The 18,258-nt window shown below is 37.5% G+C and overlaps 1 protein-coding gene across 1 annotated transcript in view; it reads left to right on the forward strand.

The window, feature by feature from the left end:
- The first annotated feature begins 167 nt into the window (after nt 1-167).
- The window catches only part of LOC122814935, a 548,294-nt gene continuing 530,203 nt past the window's right edge, over nt 168-18,258 (forward strand). The window contains exons 1-2 of the mRNA XM_044087196.1: nt 168-816; nt 9,652-9,749. Of these exons, the coding sequence (XP_043943131.1) occupies nt 612-816; nt 9,652-9,749 (303 nt within the window). The 5' untranslated portion in view covers nt 168-611. The remainder of the gene's footprint in view (nt 817-9,651; nt 9,750-18,258) is intronic.

Below are 18,258 nucleotides of genomic sequence, written 5' to 3' on the forward strand. Positions count from 1 at the left end.
TTTATTTTTCTCACAATGAGAATCTCACTGGCACATTTGTTGATATTTCCTGGCTCATTTTACAGTAGCTAAGAGAGTCCAGCTTTTGTACAACCAGGAAAGCTGGCATGACTTGTTTGGTGTGCTGCTTGCAACAAGCAATCGTACTCGTAAGTCCCTCGACAAAATTGTCTTCCTCACTATTGTTTGCTACCATCTAATTTCAAAGTAGGACCAAACCTAACCTGTGAAAGGTGACATATGCGTTGGTGATTCAGTTGACTGTTACTTGTCTTTGTTACATAGTTTTAATTCGGAACTCGTTTGTAAAACAGTTGCTGCAAACTGCCACACTTATGCTCTTTAGTACAGTCAAAGTGGAACTGCATTTCGGCTGTCCTAAACAACTATTAAACATTTCCTTTCCAGTCTCGGGATTATATTTAATTACAGCGGATGAGGACAACTGCTACTCAGGCAACAGGATCCAAACAGATTAACTGTTCCATTCTTGTAACAATAAAGAGGGACAAGGAAGCGAGTGTTAAAATTTGAGAAGATTCAGAAGCGTTTTAATAAACGCTGTTTGTTTCCTGAAAATAGATAAATAAATAAATAAATAAATATAAATAATGGCGCCCGCTATTAGACATCGCCTACACCCTGAACCCTGGAACTCCCTGGACGTTAAAGTTGAAGGAGAAAGTAATTTATCTGCCCGGCTTCCAAAAACAGCCAGAGATCCCGAGTACCGAAAAAGGGACCAGAAAGTTGGTTCCAAGGTCAGAGCCCTTACAGCACGACCGGATCTAGCCACGGGGACGTTTCTGGCTCGAGGTAAAAATGCAATTGTTGTTATTCTCAGTCTCAGTGCAGTACTTGCTGCCATAAACTTAAATGTTGTCATTTTTCTGTGCGGAAATCTGGAAAGGTGAGTGTTGGTGAACGAGGGTATTCAGTCTTTCATTTCAGGGGCAAGTTGCAACATCTATGGTTGCCACCTTTTCAAATGCACAAAGTGGGACATTTTTTGTAGAGCTGTGAGATTTTGGAGGACAAAACGTACCCACAGCAAGTGCAAAGGACATAACTTCACTTTTTTGCTAAAATAAAAATTTATTTTGTAGTATTTGAATTGTTTATGCTATTTCACTAAATATTTATGTGTTCCATATACAAAACAACTGTTTTATGCAACTATTAAAGAAAACTTAAGAAATATATTTTGTCTTAAAATCTCAGGGCAGTTGCCATTTTTTAGGTTTTGTCGCTGGACACACTAGCCAAGAGTGGGACTGTCCCCATGACTTGTGAAACCGCTCAAGATTATTATAAGTAAGAGCAGGTGCAAAACAAATTGCACGGTCACATAGTGCATACACCTTCAAAATCCCCGATTCGTTTTGCTGAAGGGGGAGCACCCTGGCAAAATATACCAACTGGCACTGGCTTGCGCTTATATTTAGTGCCAACTGTGCGCGAGTTGCTGTAATGAGGCTGTGTGAGCATGTGTAGGTTGAGGGTGCAAAACGTCTGCGATTGATGATAATGCCGAACGTGCCACATTTGGGACTGCATTCTGGAGGGTAAACAACCTTGCTGGGTGTGCTAAGAGGTTAGCATTTTTTTTTGCTTTTTTGTTTTTTGCGGTATGAATAAAATAAGCCACAGTATTTCAAACTAGACAGTGATCTCCCAAAAGAAGTGAATCACTGCCAGTGCTCATTTAAAAATGCAGCAACAGTGATTTTCTATGGAAAACTGTGATTAATATTACGTTCCTCCGCGTCATATTGGGCTTCAGGCAACTGACACTCAAGGAATTTCACCTCAGCCACCCCCACCTATAGATATACTGTATTTTTTCCATGAATGCATGAATTTGCTCAGGTTTTAATTTGTTGTGAACTTATTAACCACGACAATTGTTTGTTCTAAGACAGACAAGAATATAAATAAATGAAATTTGACAGGAAAGGTATTTGGCCAATGAAATACAAGGATAAAAATAAAGTTAGTGAAGCTTAAATTCACTCATCTGAACTTTCTTTCATATATCAGCCTCTGTCAGTGTCTGTTTCTTTTGTATCTGATCCTTCCTTTTATGAATCTGTTACAGAGCATTAGTCTTATAATTTTTTTTCTGTATTTTAAAAGTGAGCAAAGTAAAATAAAGAAGAGGATTTGGGTATCTTTGAGATACATAGACATAACCTAGGTTTCTCCATACGTAGAACATGTTTTTGCACAGTATCTGCTTTAGTTTGCTGTTATTTATTTAAGTTCAACAACCTCCTAAAACACAGTAACTTACACCGTATCGAACATCTGAGGTGGCTATGGCCATTCAACAGTCACACTTGAGGAGCAAAATGGTAATGCTGTGTGCAATGTTGTATGTTAGGATGTCATATGATGCTAAGCATAAGGCAGCAATGGTGCAATAACAAATGTATCTCTAGTGCAGATTTGCCATGCTACATTCATAACAGGTTATGTGGACAAGCATACTGTGCTCTTGACTCATTAGCACAGGAACAAGCAGGGTATGCAGGCAAGAATTGCTTGAATGTCATAGCACAATGCATTACAGTAGGGATTCAGACATGATCATGCTAAATTCTCCCATTAAAATAACTGAAAAGCTAGAAGGCCCATTTTTAGCATGACGTAAAGCACAATCACTCTTTTTTAATTTATCGGTATGCTTAGGATTTTTACATACCTTGATGGAAATTAAACACATTGCTAAGTCAGGGTGTAATTAAAGTTTATGAAATCAGTATTGCTTCAGTCTTTAATATTAAGCAAGAGTGCTGTTCTCAGTATCTGCATTGTGCTCGCAATTGCCTCTTTTTGCAGATCATGCAGGGTTACATGCATTGGTAGCATATTTAAGCAGAATTGCAAATTCTTTTTTTTTTTTTATTTGATAATCCTGTTGCTTCTCCTACTATTGGGACTGCCTGGTTATCTTTCCTCCATATTGCTCTCCTGTGTACTTACAAATCCTGGTATTTTAAGACTTTGTATCACTTGGTATGTAAGCCATTATAATTGCTAGGTGTCTCTTTTTTGGGACTACTGTATTGGGTTTTCTTGCATTTATTTTTAAACTGTAGGTAACTGGTAATCCCATATGATATAAACTTCATCATTGTCTACAATGCTTTGTGGTTCACATTTCCAATGCTTCTCAGCTATTTATGTATTGTAGTGTCTGTGCAATCCCTACTGCAACAGTGTGGACATATTATTGTCCCATTCAATTTACAGACCCTCAGCAGTGAGTGTATTTCACCTAGCAATGAAATGTGTGACTGTTTCCAGCTCTGTTGTTCAGAACCTGCGTTTGTTTGTTTCTCTCACTTTTCAATGGACTTTGTAAACCATCATGTATGTAACCCACTGTCTTGTGCCACCAGTATTAGCCATTCATCTTTTGGTTTCAGTTCACGTCTCCTTAACCACTTCTTCATCAAATCCTGATCAGCATGAGGTTGTTCCAGAAGTTTGCTATACTTGCTTCTATATTTGGGAAATTTCCAATTTTCTTTCCTTTTCTTTTAATCCTTGTCTTTATGATCTTTATTTTGTTGATTAGGATATATCATCTTTCTTTTTGTTCTTTAGCATTTTCAGTATATGTAGAAAACTGTGTTAAGACAAACAAGTCAAGACTCAAGATATCACTGAAAAAGATACTGCACTCTGTTATATGCATGGAGAAGGAAGAAACAATGCCTGGTAATCTACCTTTGCACTGTACCGAATACCTGTGGTGGACTTCAGCTACAGTGATGTGGGCAACCAATAGATGTAGTGGAGGTAACAAAGCACAGGGGCACAGTTACATGCCCAGCTGTGGGGAGACCTGTGGTAGAAACCACAACATGAAGGCATAACAGTTGCATGTCCAACTGTGGGGGGAGCCTGTTGCAGGGACCACAACACAAGGACATGGCTGTTGCATGTCCAGTTGTAACACATCTGTGGGAAGGAGCACAGTACAAGGGGAATTACAGTTACATGTCCAGATGTGTGGGGGTGGGGAAGCTGTGGCAGGGAATACAGCATAAGGCATGACAGGTACATATCAAGCTGTGTGCGAGGGTAACCTGTGGCAGAGAAAACAACAAAGGATAACATGTGAATATCCAACTTTAAGGATCCAGATTGTAGCCCACCTACACACACACACACACACACACACACACACACACACACACACACACACACACACAGGGCAGAGTGTGGTAGAGAGTACATGGTGACCTTTTACATAGGGGAAAGCAGAGCTATGAATACAAAGGATGGTGGGAGGTATAGGCTATTCACAGCAATACATGCAGTCAACATAATGATGTAGTACTGTAACTACTGATAACATGTTTATCAATGCTGTCAGTATGGGACAGGGAAATAGTCGCAGCAGGAGAGCAGGCAGGTACATTGGCACCAAATCTGTGGGGAGTAGTCAATGTTTGTACATATGGATCAGCCAAAGACAGTCATGTGTACACACACTAATTGACTTATATAGCACATACTGTACTTCTTGTCATAGGCCATGACAGAGATAATGTTGGAAAAGTGTGTTACCCAGCAGGCTGAGTTGTTAACTCAGTACCTATGTGCACATAGCAAGCTCATCTTAGACAAAAGTAAAACCAACAAGGCATTTCGGGGTCAGGTATGGCAGGGGGTGGTGCAGGACTTTAGTACTGTGAATGGCCATAATAAAATTGTAGTACAGGTGTGGAGAAGCGGAGACCAAGACCAAGGGATTAGACGTTTCCAGGGACATGCCCACCCTGGAGGTGAACCACCCACGCAGAAATAACTCCTAGAGGTGTAACAGATCTTGGTATCCCTGACTGGGGATGGTGAATGGACATTCATACTCAGTGGTGGTTTCAATGTTGCAGTTTGGCTGGGAATGGCTGCCCACATGTTTGTAGGGAAGGCACCAGATTAGTGCTAGCAAGTACATTTCCATGGCCTACATTGATCTGTGAGTGAGGGAGACATGTTCAGTAAAACAATTCTGCACAGCTATTTGAGAGGTACATGCAAGCTGCAACTGCACTATCCTCTGCCTCATGGTATGTATACATCCATGTAATATTCACAGAATTTATATACCAGCATATGTGCTATAGTCTGAGGAATGTGCTTCACTGCTGCAGGCATGTTATCTTTTTCAATTTAGAGTTTCCATTGATTCAGAGTAAACTTGATTGTCATGTAGGTCCACACACATGTAGCCTAAACGAAATTTTGTGCATCGGCTCATTCTTGGGATTACAAACAGAAAGTAAAAGACATACATGTAAAAGAATAAACACAACTAACAGATACAATCCTACTCCCAGAGCAGAAGAAGTCCAACACTTGAATACAGAATAAGCATACCCTCCCCTAAGTTATAATAACTGCCCCATTTTAATAAAAAAATATACATAACTGATTTCACATTGCCTAAAGTTGACTGTCTAATATTGCACTTGATAGAGAGGATATAAATTAATATTGCACTTACTTGGAATTTGTGAGGTATGTATGTTGTACAACAGCCTATAGGCATTTATGAACAAAAAAAAATAAAAGAAAGAACTGGCTTATTTAATGTCCAGTTCTCTGGGACTTATACCTGAGTTGAGAAGTCTGGCCACTGTCGGGAAGAAACTGTTGTTGAATCTGGTAGTCCTGCAGCAGATGCTCCAATATCTTCTACCTAATGCCAGATGCTTAAACAGTCCATACACTTTATGCGTGGTGCCTTGTATTATTTTGGTGGCCCTTCTGATGCTTCTTGCAGAGTAAAATTGTTGCATCAATAGAAGAATGGTACCCACTACCTTCTCTGCAACCCTCACCAATGTTTGTAGTGCCTTCCTGTCCTCTAGATGTTCAAGAGAGCTCTGCCGACTGCAGAAGGTTCCACCACAAGGAGATGGAACATTTCAGATGTCCACAGGTTACCTGTAGCTAACAATGATGACAGCATGCACTTGGCATAGTATAATGATAAGTTGTACTTCAGTGATGCTAATATTGGAGGTCTCACACATTAACAATGTGACAGAGGAGGAGCAGGACAGACATCTGTCCTTGCCAGTGTTTACTGCTTGACATCCTGTTACTGTTTGCTCTATCCAGTCTACAAACAAATTGCCACAAAAATGGCATCTGTTACCTACACTGCTTCTGACATGTGTGCAAACATAGTAGGGAATATGCATGTTTGGGGGCATTGTGCCATGACTTGTATATAATACACAGTACATTGGGTGGTGCATGGACACATTGCATGTAATGCTCAGTACATTGGGTGGTGTAGGGACAAACTGCATGTAATACCCAGTACATTGCATACCACATGGTGTTTTATGGAGTGGAAGTCATTCTGTTTGATGTACTTGACTCCAGGGGTGACACAAGGCAACAGTCAGCAGATGTCTAGGTGAGTGATTCAGGCACAGACAGCTACAACACAAACTATAGTAGAGGTGGTGAGTGTGGTACATGATCTACATGATGACATGCAACACCTGCATGGCCTTCAGGATGACTTGCAGAACCGGCAAAATGACATGGCATATAACTAGATGGAGCAGATAATGTTGCTTAGGTCCTTAGTAGCCCATCATCCATCATCCATTGGTATATCCATGACACAAGTTAGCAGCTTTCCATTCTTTCTCTGGTGGCCATGTGGGCCATGGATGTGTGAGGACCTGGAGGCACGAGGGACTATCACAGCCGAGCCATACACAGATGACACATTTCCAAAGACCACATCTACTGTAACCATTGTCTGATGTTGCCGTCACACACTTGGGTGTGCCCGATCTCACAGTCATGACTGATGATGCCTCTTGGTCTCCCACTGTGGGAAGCCCCATCAACCCACACATTCAGTTCTACAAAATTACTATTCTAAGCTGTCTGACAGAGCATCAGGGCTATCCATGGCCATTGTCCAAGATTAGGATTCCATACATCTGGCACCCAACATGAGACACTATGTTGGGGTTCCTGTGCATGATTCTTCTGAAATGCTTTACCATCCCTACCACAATGCCATCAAATTGCAGACCAATGTAGTACACATAGCCAAAGTTTGAGAAATAGTAGCTTCACACACACACACACACACACACACACACACACACACACACACACTCTCACACATGCACACATTGGAGAATGTGATCCTTGACACCCAACAACCTCACACCCATATAATAGTAACCACAACCAAACCCCATGACTATTGAGCAATTGTCATTGTTGTCAGCTGTCTTTGTGACCCACTCCTCATGCAAATGATGATAATGACTGTGCTCTGCCAACAGTCTAATTTGTATGGGTAAGGTAATGCCTAATGCACAACATGGCCATAAAATGCACTCTGTTGCATAACCTGGACCTAATATTACTTGCATTATTTTTTCCTGTGTGGACTGTATTATGGCCTATAGTTGTAGACCATGCATTATTTATTTGTCATTGAGGAAGTATATTGCAACTGCCTGTGCCTTGCATGAGGTGTTGCTGCATCCTGTTATTCTGATGACTCTGCACTCAAATCCTCCTCTGCTGCTGCAACTGGTCTCTCAGACAGTAGTGTAATGTCCACACGTTGCTGTATCTGTTTGTTTACATCTGGTTGTACACTGCGGTGTGCATTAGAAACCCGCAGCCAGATATCAATGGTTTGCACTATGTTACACAATACACACCGCAGTGTACAACCAGATGCAGCCATACAGAAGAACCATGCCTTTAGGAGTCCAGGCACATGTTTAGTAATGTTCTGTGTCTACAAATGTGCATTGTTTTTAAGCCATCTCAGTCATGGTCAGAGTGGTTTGGATGGGGTAATCATCCACGTTTCCAAAGAATATCCAGCATCTCTGTTGCAGCACACAACAGTGGATACCATTATGTGTGACCTCATACAATTCCTTGAATGGAAAGTGTATCTAAAGGCCATTATAAGCAGCAATGTGTGCACCTAATAACTAGATGACCCTACACCAAGCTGTGATAGAGATCACACATGATAGATGTGAGAATAAATTAAACTGCTTGGGTGGTGCCTAGACATACTGTATATAATATCCAGTCCATTGGGTATTGCATAGACACATTGTATATAATACCCAGTATATTGCGTGGTGCAGGGACACATTGTATATAATACCCAATACGTTGGGTGGTGCATGGACACATTGTATGTAATACCCAGTATACTCGGTGCTGCATGACACATTGTATATAATATTGAGTACATTGGATGCTGCATGGACACATTGTATATAATACTCAGTACATTGGGTGGTGCATGGCACATTGTGTAGAATACCCAGTACATTGGGTGGTGCATGGACACATTGTATAAAATTCCCAGTGCACTGGGTGGTGCAGGGACACATTGTATATAATTGCATGCCACATGGCATTTGATGGAGTGGAAGCCATTCTGTCTGATGCACTAGACTCTATGTGGAACAGGTGGAGCCTTGATAGCAGTAAGTGTAGAATCAGTGCCTCCCAGGTCCTCAGAAAAAAATGGTCTATCTTGTAAAATGACTCAGCATTACATCATGGAACTGGTATAGTATATGTGCAGATGATGCTGGCAACATTCCTCTAAGTTCCCTTAAAGCAAGTATGGTAAATCCTGGACATGCTTTCACATCCACAGGGATAGGCAGTCCACACATCCATGTTGACTGCATGTATGGGTATCTCTCTACTAACTTCCATACGGTCTTCCTTATTCACAAGGTAGTCATTAATAATATTCTGGTTAAGGAGGTGATGGTATATTAGAAGTGGCAGGCCTGTCTCAGCCACAGAAAACAACAGTCCCCAGTGTCATGAACACTGTCTCCAAAGGTGGCCAATCATTCATTCATTTATAACTGTTACTATTCCTAATACTGCATTGCCAGTATAGTTCCTGTGCACCAAAGATTCATGGCGGTCAGAATACCCAACCACAGTAATGCACAATACTAGGTTTATACATCACTCAAGCATTCTGAAATATTTCCTTTCATTATCTGCTTATGCAAAGAGACCTGTTTACATGTAGATCCTCATTTGCATGTCATTATGTAGTCATGCGCATGCTTTACATACCATTCCATTTCTCCTTTATTGTGACCTCATTATGTCTGTCTCTAAATGTCTCCCTTGTGCATCACAGCTCTTCATGTTGTTTCACTTAAAACTGTACTAAATGTTTCTCATTACCACTTTTTGATTATGTTTAATGTTACTGTTCTATGCTGAGACTGAACATGGCCATCTGTGATTAGTGCTGTGCCCTGGTTAATGAATTTAAATAAATAAATAAATGTTATTTCAGTGTAGTGCTGTTTTGCTTGCTTGACATTCACATATGGAGCTTTTTGTCTCTTCTTCTGTGTCAGCCTAGACAACATATAACAGCAAAATGTAACTGTAGCTAATTGCAAATATTTGAAAGTAGTTGCTTCTCTTATTCCTTAAAATATATTTTCCGTAAAGTATCAGAAAGCCACCTAAAATACACTTTGAGCCATTATGTACTTCTTTGCTAACTGAGTTTAAATGTAAATACTTTACGGAATGCCTTTATATTAAACTATGTATAAGGTCATACTTTTTTTTCAGATTCTTTTCGAAAAAACAAAGAGAAAGTTCATGCCCATACTGCAACAGGAAAAGTATCCCCGGAAGTGCCTCCAGCTGAAAAGTATAGTACAAATGAGGTCAGCATATTTACAGTCCATTTTACTTAATTATAATCATTCAGTCTTCACTATGGTAATACAGATTCATGGAAGAAACTAATATCAGAATTAAAAAATGTTTCACCCAAATCTCATGTGCATTGCAGTCACACGGATTACTATGTCATATAGTATGCCATTTTGTAAATACATATGGAGAATCAAGAATACAGTTTGTCCTGTTACTTGTTTTACTTATAATCATGTGTTATATAGTATAACAGTACAAACTTTATGAATGTTGAAAACACATAGTGCAATATTAAGAATGTTAGTTCATGAATATAAAGTCATACCGTGTATGACTGTTTTATTCCTGTTCACTATGTGCTGACAAAAAGTCAAGATGTATAATTCCTGTAGAAAACAATATATCAGATATAAACATTTCTGAAATATACTAAAACTTTGTTGTAGACTTTCAGTGGCTACCTGTGAAGTAATACAGTTCATAGCATAATTATCCATCCCAACTGAATATATATCAGTCATAATTGTAAATCAGAAAGTGTAGATATCACAAAACAAAATTTTCTGGAGACAAAGTTATCATGTTGCAGCAAAGCAGATTTGTTTATGAGCAGGATAGCAGCAGCATTTTGGATATTACAAAGCAAACCTAATCATGGCTGTCTAATGGCTAGTTTTTATACACACAAATCACAAGAATCAGCCAATCACCTTCTACTTCTTGATTTGTTACATTATCCAGTAAACTTTCCTTTCTCATCTAAATGACAGCTCATACTGTGCCACCCTTCTGAAAATTTCCTAGTCTCTGAACATGCTGCCATGCCCAGTAAATTTTCTTACGACTCAATATTCATAGAGCAAGTCAACAGTATAAATGCAGCAAACATTTGCTCCACAACTCAGTGTGTTAACCAGGAATCAAAAAACACAAAACAACTATGCTGACAAGATGAGATACATCAGGGCAATCCAAGAAGAAATATGTTTTATTATCTGTATACAAGTTGAAACAGACTTCATCCGAATCTGGTAAAAGCAGTACTAATTGCTGTATTTAAAGCAACTGAAATAATCACATGACAGCTGACCTCTCTTTCTTAAAGAGACATGCATATTTAAAAACTTTAATAAAATATGTATATATGTTTAGTCACTCATGAGTCTGAGTAACAGAAAAATGCAGAAGTATCTGTAATAAAACTTAGAATTATATTAAAACAAATTGTGATGATAAAACATTACATGATGAATAAAAATCTAGAGAGACTGCATCACTAATGCCAGAAGGTTGGATTGCATTCAGTAGCAGCTGCCACCATAGTTCCTTTTGTAGAAAACACTCAAACCTTTAATAAAACAACAAAAATGATGTTACGAAGCACTTTTCGTCTAGCTCAATGGCTAGACTTCCTCAGGCAATTTCAAATTGTAACAAAGTGATATTTAAGTGTTAAATTAATCACATGGCTTGTTTTGATGTGACAGCTATTTGTACAATGTGAGTGAATTAGTTATTTAAAATATTTTGATAGTGGTGTTGTTAAGGGAGAATTATTTCATATATTCAACATACTTATATTTTTAACAGCATTTATTTGGTGATAGTGGTCTTTTTAAATTTAAACAGACAACTTAATTATATATAATTATGTGTAGAAGTCATGTGATTAATTTATTGAACACTTAAATATCACTTTGTTACAATTTGAAATTGCCTGAGGACGTCTAGCCACTGAGCTAGACGAGAAGCGCTTTGTAACATAATTTTTACTGTTTTATTAAAGGTCTGAGTGTTTTCTATACTTGGTTGCCAGTTTTTTCAGTTTGTATAGTTTGGACTGCAGCAGTTTGTGAGTTTGTCATAGATTTGTATTTTAATGTTTCTCCAACCCCCTCTCCTAGGAGAAATATCAACTTTATCTATAATAAAAAAACAAAAATATTTCAAAGTTGTCACATTGAGTAGAATGTTTATAAAATGCATTGCTAATAACCTTTTTTATATCATTCTGATGCTCATATACCTTTTGTCTCAAATGCCTCTCTGTTTAACTCATGTAAAGGCACCGCAGAAGAGGCAGTTTGCTGAGTAAACTATGGCTTTACTCTTAGAATGACATGCTTCAGGGCAGAATATAGTCCATGGATGGTTGGCTACAATTACATATGGGCCTTCATGAATATATTTACAATATTTACATGCACCACACTTTGACTTCCTCCTCCACTGGGAGCCATTAAAGTCTGTTTTTTTTCTTTTCAAATATCCCTTAAAAATTCTTGCTGCCTTATAGACAATTCTAGGGCTTGTTCGTAAGACCTTAATGTTGGCATTTCTTATCACTACATACTTCCAATTTTTTTCTAATAATTTCCATCACTATAGAATTTGCTGCACCATGCACACTTAGAACAACCATTGTGCTAGAAAAAAATATTATTGTTTTGATTTAGTGTCCTTGGACTAACTTTAATATTTCTTAATAAAGGGGCAAAGCATTTCTACATTCCATTATTTTTATAGATATCTGTTCTATGACTCTGTGTGGATAATCCCTTGCAATAAACATTTGTTTCATTTTAGCAAGTTCTTCCAAAATGACATGGTCTTTACTCACTAGCCTTGATAGCCTAATCATTTGTCCTTTTGTTAGGTTCTTTTTCTGATATGTATGGGGGTTACTAGAAAAATGTAAGAAAGTGTTGAATAAGTTGGTTTTCTGTATATCGAGGAACAGAATCTCCTGTTTTCCACGTCCTTCTACAATATTACATCTAAATAATTAATTTTATTCTTGGACTTATTGTGTACACATTTTAAAAAGGATGTGGTATAGATTCTAAATATGCAAAAAGAAATCTGCTAAAACTATTTCATCCCTTGAATGCATTAAGAAGGTGTCATCCAAAAATCCAAAAATCTTAAATATTATTTAATGCAGTGTTTATAAGGTGACTGAAATACATAAGTCCTTTCCTATTGCCATTGTACCAGATTGGAATGTACTGGGGCAGATGTAACCCCATAGCCATACCTTCTATCTGATGATAGAAGTCCTCCGTAAAATAAAAATAAAAATAAAAATATAAAGAAGCACCACCAAAGAGCAAATGTTCCCATGATATGAAAAACAAAAATAAAAACAGATAAGATAAAGTACATCCACAGGAACAATGCACAGCCGTTCTTTAAATGCTCCAGAAAAGTAATAAAGACAATTTCATAATCTTTTCAGGAAAAGCTGCTGAATACGATACTAATAAACTCAATATACTTTTATTCATACAAGTCGGTAAGTGCTTTCACCATATAGGCTTCATCGGACCGTAAAAGTACAAGTGAAAACAGATGCTTATATACCTTAACATTTAATTACTCATACTTAATCAGTTAAAAGATGACATCATTTCCTTTACTGTCATTAAATACTACGCTGCTCTACAAATTCATCCTATAATATATAACAAGTTATAAATACAATCACATTATTGTAAAACCTACATCAAACAAATATAAAAAAGCAAAAATGCTAAAGTAAAAATGCTTCAGGTGCTTAAAAACATCCTAACCAATTGAATGTATCTTACGTAAGAAGCATATAATAATAAATACGCACCATAAAAAATGTAAAATAAAATCTATGTATATATATATATATATATGTGATGTATAACATCAAAAATCATTTAATACATCAAAAAGCAAATTAATCCCTTCAAATAATAACATTTATACTTTATTTATCTAGTCACTTTTAATCTCCTGTTATATAAAATGGGTTTTAAGGGCACCTTGTCATTAAGCCCTGGTGTTTTTTCTGCTCTACATCTAATTATCCATTTCACTTCACAGCGTTCAGTGTAATTTTTAACATCTCCACCCTGTGTACTGGGGGTAATAACCTGTAACACTGAAAATTTAAATTGATGTGTTAGTCCTGCAGTGAGTGTATGTCTAGCCAATGCGTTATGTTCAGACCCAGTCCGTATGTGATAAAGGTGCTCCCTAATTCTTTCCATTAGTCTCCTGTTGGTTTTACCTATGTAAAATGCACAGCAAGACATACATCTAGCAAGATATATGACATGTTCTGTTTGGCAATCAGCTATCGCATGAAGAGTATAAGTATAATTAGAAACTGGATGGACAAAAGTGCTCCTGATATCTATAGATTCACATTGATTACATCTTTGACATGGTCTCGTACCCAATATGTCTTAATGTGTGTTTATCTGTGCTCATATGTACCTTTTGTATTTCAAAGATGGATGGAATTATTAGAGATTTTTATGTCAAGAAGTTGTACAATTTAATTTGTATTAGTTTTTATAAAATCAAATCATTCAACATCCAGTCAGTAGTATTGTAGGATATGTTAATTTTATTTCTGGATGATTTTTGATAAAAAATAGTATCTGCCAACATACAGTCCATTCTGATGATGTAATCAATATGACCCTTTAAGACTACACCTCCCCTCTTGGCTGGCTTCATGATTCTTACTGATTTGTTGACTGCTGATTCATTCAAAAGTTGATTTTCTTCATTTGTCATAAAATCTCTTTTTTGGCAATTTTGTTGATTGTAGCTCGTTAATATGCTTTGCGGTTTTTGTTTTTTTATTTTATTTTTTTACATTTGTTAACTGGGTTAGTCTGACTGGGCTTAGAGAGACCTTTTTCAGTGGAGACCTGAGGAGAAAACCTCCAGGAAAGTAATTAAAAAAAATAAGAAAATAAGTAATAGTTCAAGTTGTAAGATACTAAACAGTACAAAAAGAGAGCAATATACAATATGAATATATACAAGGCAAACGTATGTTTTTTTGAGAATTCAGTAGCAATATGTTTGAGAAATTTGATAGCATTAAGTTATTTAGAAGGAATGTAGTAATGTCTAAAATAAAAAAAAAATCAGAGTAACATCATGACATAGTAAAACAAAGATGTATTTAATAGCATCGGTACTAACTGTAGAGAGAGGAATATATACAGAGACAATTAGGTAGAGACCAGGCAGATATGTTAATTGAGAGAAGAAGAAAAATTCATTAGGTAATTTCATGACAAGTACAGATCTATGCATGTTGAAAATTAATTTTTAGTTGCTTTTTGAATTAGCCACTTTTGGTAGTGGATCAAAGGGACAATGGAAGCTTGTTCCATGAGTATGTAATTGAATGACTATAAAGTATTTTTCCAATATTTTTGTTTGGCTTAGTTACCTGCAGAAGGTTTTGTTGTGTGCTTCAAATGTTACAATTGGATGTGTAGGGTGTAACTTAAGGGCAGGGCAGGAGTTGGGGCTATTTATAATGCTGTGTGCAATTTGTAGTTGTGACATCTGAAGCTCAGTTCTTCTCAAAAAGTGTTAATATAGGATGTAAAGGTAGATTAATCATACTTTTCCTTGCTAATCTTGTGATATGAGGTATGATACATCTAACGTAAGTTAGGTTAAGATTTAGTTTTCTAACATACAATTTAAATTCCAAAAGCAAGTCATCAGAGTGGGAACAAAAAAGTTCTTTTCTAAATAGCTTAAAATGCAGTGGAGTTATAGTTAATGCACTGCAATTAAAGATACCTTTTGTGCTGGCATTTTTACTCTCTGGACACGTGCACACACACACACACACACACACACACACACACACACACACACACATACACACACACACACACACACACACACACACACACACACACACACACACACACACACACACTCTCTCTCTCTCTCTCTCTCTCAACCTGCCTCCATCAGCCATAATTTCCCATTTATTAGTAAAGTAGAATTTCTGTGATTTTGTGTATAGACTGCATGCTCTGCACTTGCAGTTCAAATAGACTGTATTGCCTCCACAAGTTGAAGAATGCAAAGCTCTGATGATAAGCAAACAAGTAAAAAGAAGGGAGCCCTATCCTGAAGTAGCATGTATTGTACTTTATCTTACTTAGATATTTTGTAACATGTCTGTCAAACCAACAAAAGCTAGTACATCAATCTTGTATACTTAATAAACCAGGTGGTTAATGATGCTTATTTATATGTCCTTTAAAATTCAAAAATATCTTTGCTTATCGTAACAGCGTTTTATCAAGCAAGAGCCTTCACAATTCCATTAAATATTTTACTACTAACATAGAGTTTAGTTAAATCCTGCTGGTGGACATTCTGTACACTAAAACTAACAACATAGCCAACTTTTGGTACCTGCAATACCTGTGGCTGTTAATCATCCTCCACTGTGTGGGCTGCTGCTGGTTGGGGAAAATGAGAAGAAAAATTTATTAATTTCATGATTATTCTGTTTAACCTGAACAGGGCTGTGATATGATTCTGTTAGGATAAAGATGATAATGAACATGAGCAAGGTAAACACTAGAGAGGTCAGCAGCCGAGTGACCAGTGTCCATGCATACCTTGGATTTTAAGAAGAGTTAATACTTCTGATCTTCATTGATGGTTTTTCTCTTTTAGGGAGTTTTATAAATACTTGCAGAATACCAGATACTGTAACTCTCAACTTCTTCCCTGAAGAATTCAGTGCAATACCAATAATAGCAGAATAAAGGCTCAAAATCAGGAACACATTTTAAATATCACTGTGTGTGTGTGTGTGTGTGTGTGTGTGTGTGTGTGTGTGTGTGTGTGTGTGTGTTTGTAAAAATGTTAGTGAGTTTTATCTGTGCACACACAACAATTCCAGGAAACATAACATTATTCTTCTGAGTGTTAGTAAAAACTGTAGCTAAGAAGAAATTATATTTGAGAAGCTCATAAAATATATCACGGAACATTCAGACACTTAGATCTTCGAAGACTCTGGGGGATCCTTACTCCCTAGACTGTATAAATGGATACAGGGGCCCTAAATCATCCTTGACTGTCCTCACAAACACTTGGTTAAGGAAAAATCAGGAGAAAAAATATATTAATTTTCTGATTATGCTCTTTACCCTGAACAGGGCTGTGATATGACACTGTTAGGATAAAACTGATAATGGCCTCTGCTCTCAACTGCACCCATTCTAAAATCAGCCCCATTCAGATGTGTGTACAGAAAGCTGCTGTAGGTTATATGGGGGGTTGTGGTTTTATTCCTCACAGTCATTCTTAGAGGTGTGCACAAGAGGTCAGTAAGGTTTACTATCATATGATCGACATTCACAACACATTTCAAGTTAAAACATTGACTCAGATATTCAAAATGGAATGTCGAGAAAGTCAGAATCTCACAAACTCCTAATGCGACTTCAACCATTCTTGACATCCGTGGACTGATGTCGAACACTGCATACTATGGGACAAGACTATGTAGCAGGATGTGGAGGACTGTACCCCCACACCCCTGCAAATTAAATATTCCTACTCCAAGATTGCACTACAGTGGGGAAAAGGGCAAATATCCTGATCCACATTGGACAGTGATCTTGTCAGAAGGCTGACCACATATGTGCAAATGCACACTGCATTCACTAACCAAAGACTCGCATGAATGAAGGTTTGACAACATGGGTTCAGCCAACCAAATTTTGGCATCCTGTGGTCGTCAGACCTTCCCCCAGAATTATGATAGTAAACTGGTTTGAGTTGAGGATAGTGTGGTCATTGTTTCTTTTACTTTTCTCACATACCTCAGAGGTGTCCAACGAAGATTACTACAGCTTGTGTAGGAAGAACAAAGTAGAATACGTTACTATAATCATTATTTTTTCACTTTCCTCAGAATCACACTTAGGACACATATACAGATGGCTGCCTTTGACAGTTTGGGTTGAGGAGTGAGGAGACCTACTAAGTATATGTTCATCAGCAGTCCCTTGAAATACATGACTGTGGCAATTTTAACCTCTGCCTTCATCCTAGTCTAACACCAGAGAGATGCATAAGCAGCCTTTTGGAAGGGACTGGGAGGCAGGTAGTTCCCAGATAGGACCTGTGTATCCAGACAACAAAGGGTTGCTAGTTTATTTTGAGCTACTGTTTTGTCATCTTTGAAAATTAACCCTTGGGTACAGCTTACATTTTCTTTGAAAAAAAAAATAAAACTGAAATTCTTTTATTTCCTAAATGGTTATTATGGTACTGTCTTGGAAATGTATGTTGAAAGGATGCAATGAAAGCTAAAGCTGAACAGCAACACTTTCTTTACTTAATCATAATTTCTGTTCAAGCCATTATTGGATGAAAAGGTCTTTAAAATGCACTTCAGAGCATATAGCATCTTGAAAAAGCTGAAAAGTAAGACAAAATGTAAGAAAATGAAGAAATAAAGCAATGTGCACAGAATGCGAAGCCCAAGATGGGAAGACTGGAGGCTATTGTGTGTATGGGGGAGGTCTGAAACTGTATGCCTATGACACCATTTCACCTAAGTCCAGACCTGTATATAAAGTTGCTGCAATATATCATTGCTGCAACTAAATGCCAGTAACTGTAAATGTCCCTTTGTGAGATAGGCCAACACAGTGTAGTACACAAGTTTTGTAATGTAAGAATATTGGTCAG

Source organism: Protopterus annectens, chromosome 11.part0 (assembly GCF_019279795.1).
Source record: "Protopterus annectens isolate FY-2018-M chromosome 11.part0, PAN1.0, whole genome shotgun sequence".
In the NCBI taxonomy this organism is placed as follows: domain Eukaryota; kingdom Metazoa; phylum Chordata; order Ceratodontiformes; family Protopteridae; genus Protopterus; species Protopterus annectens.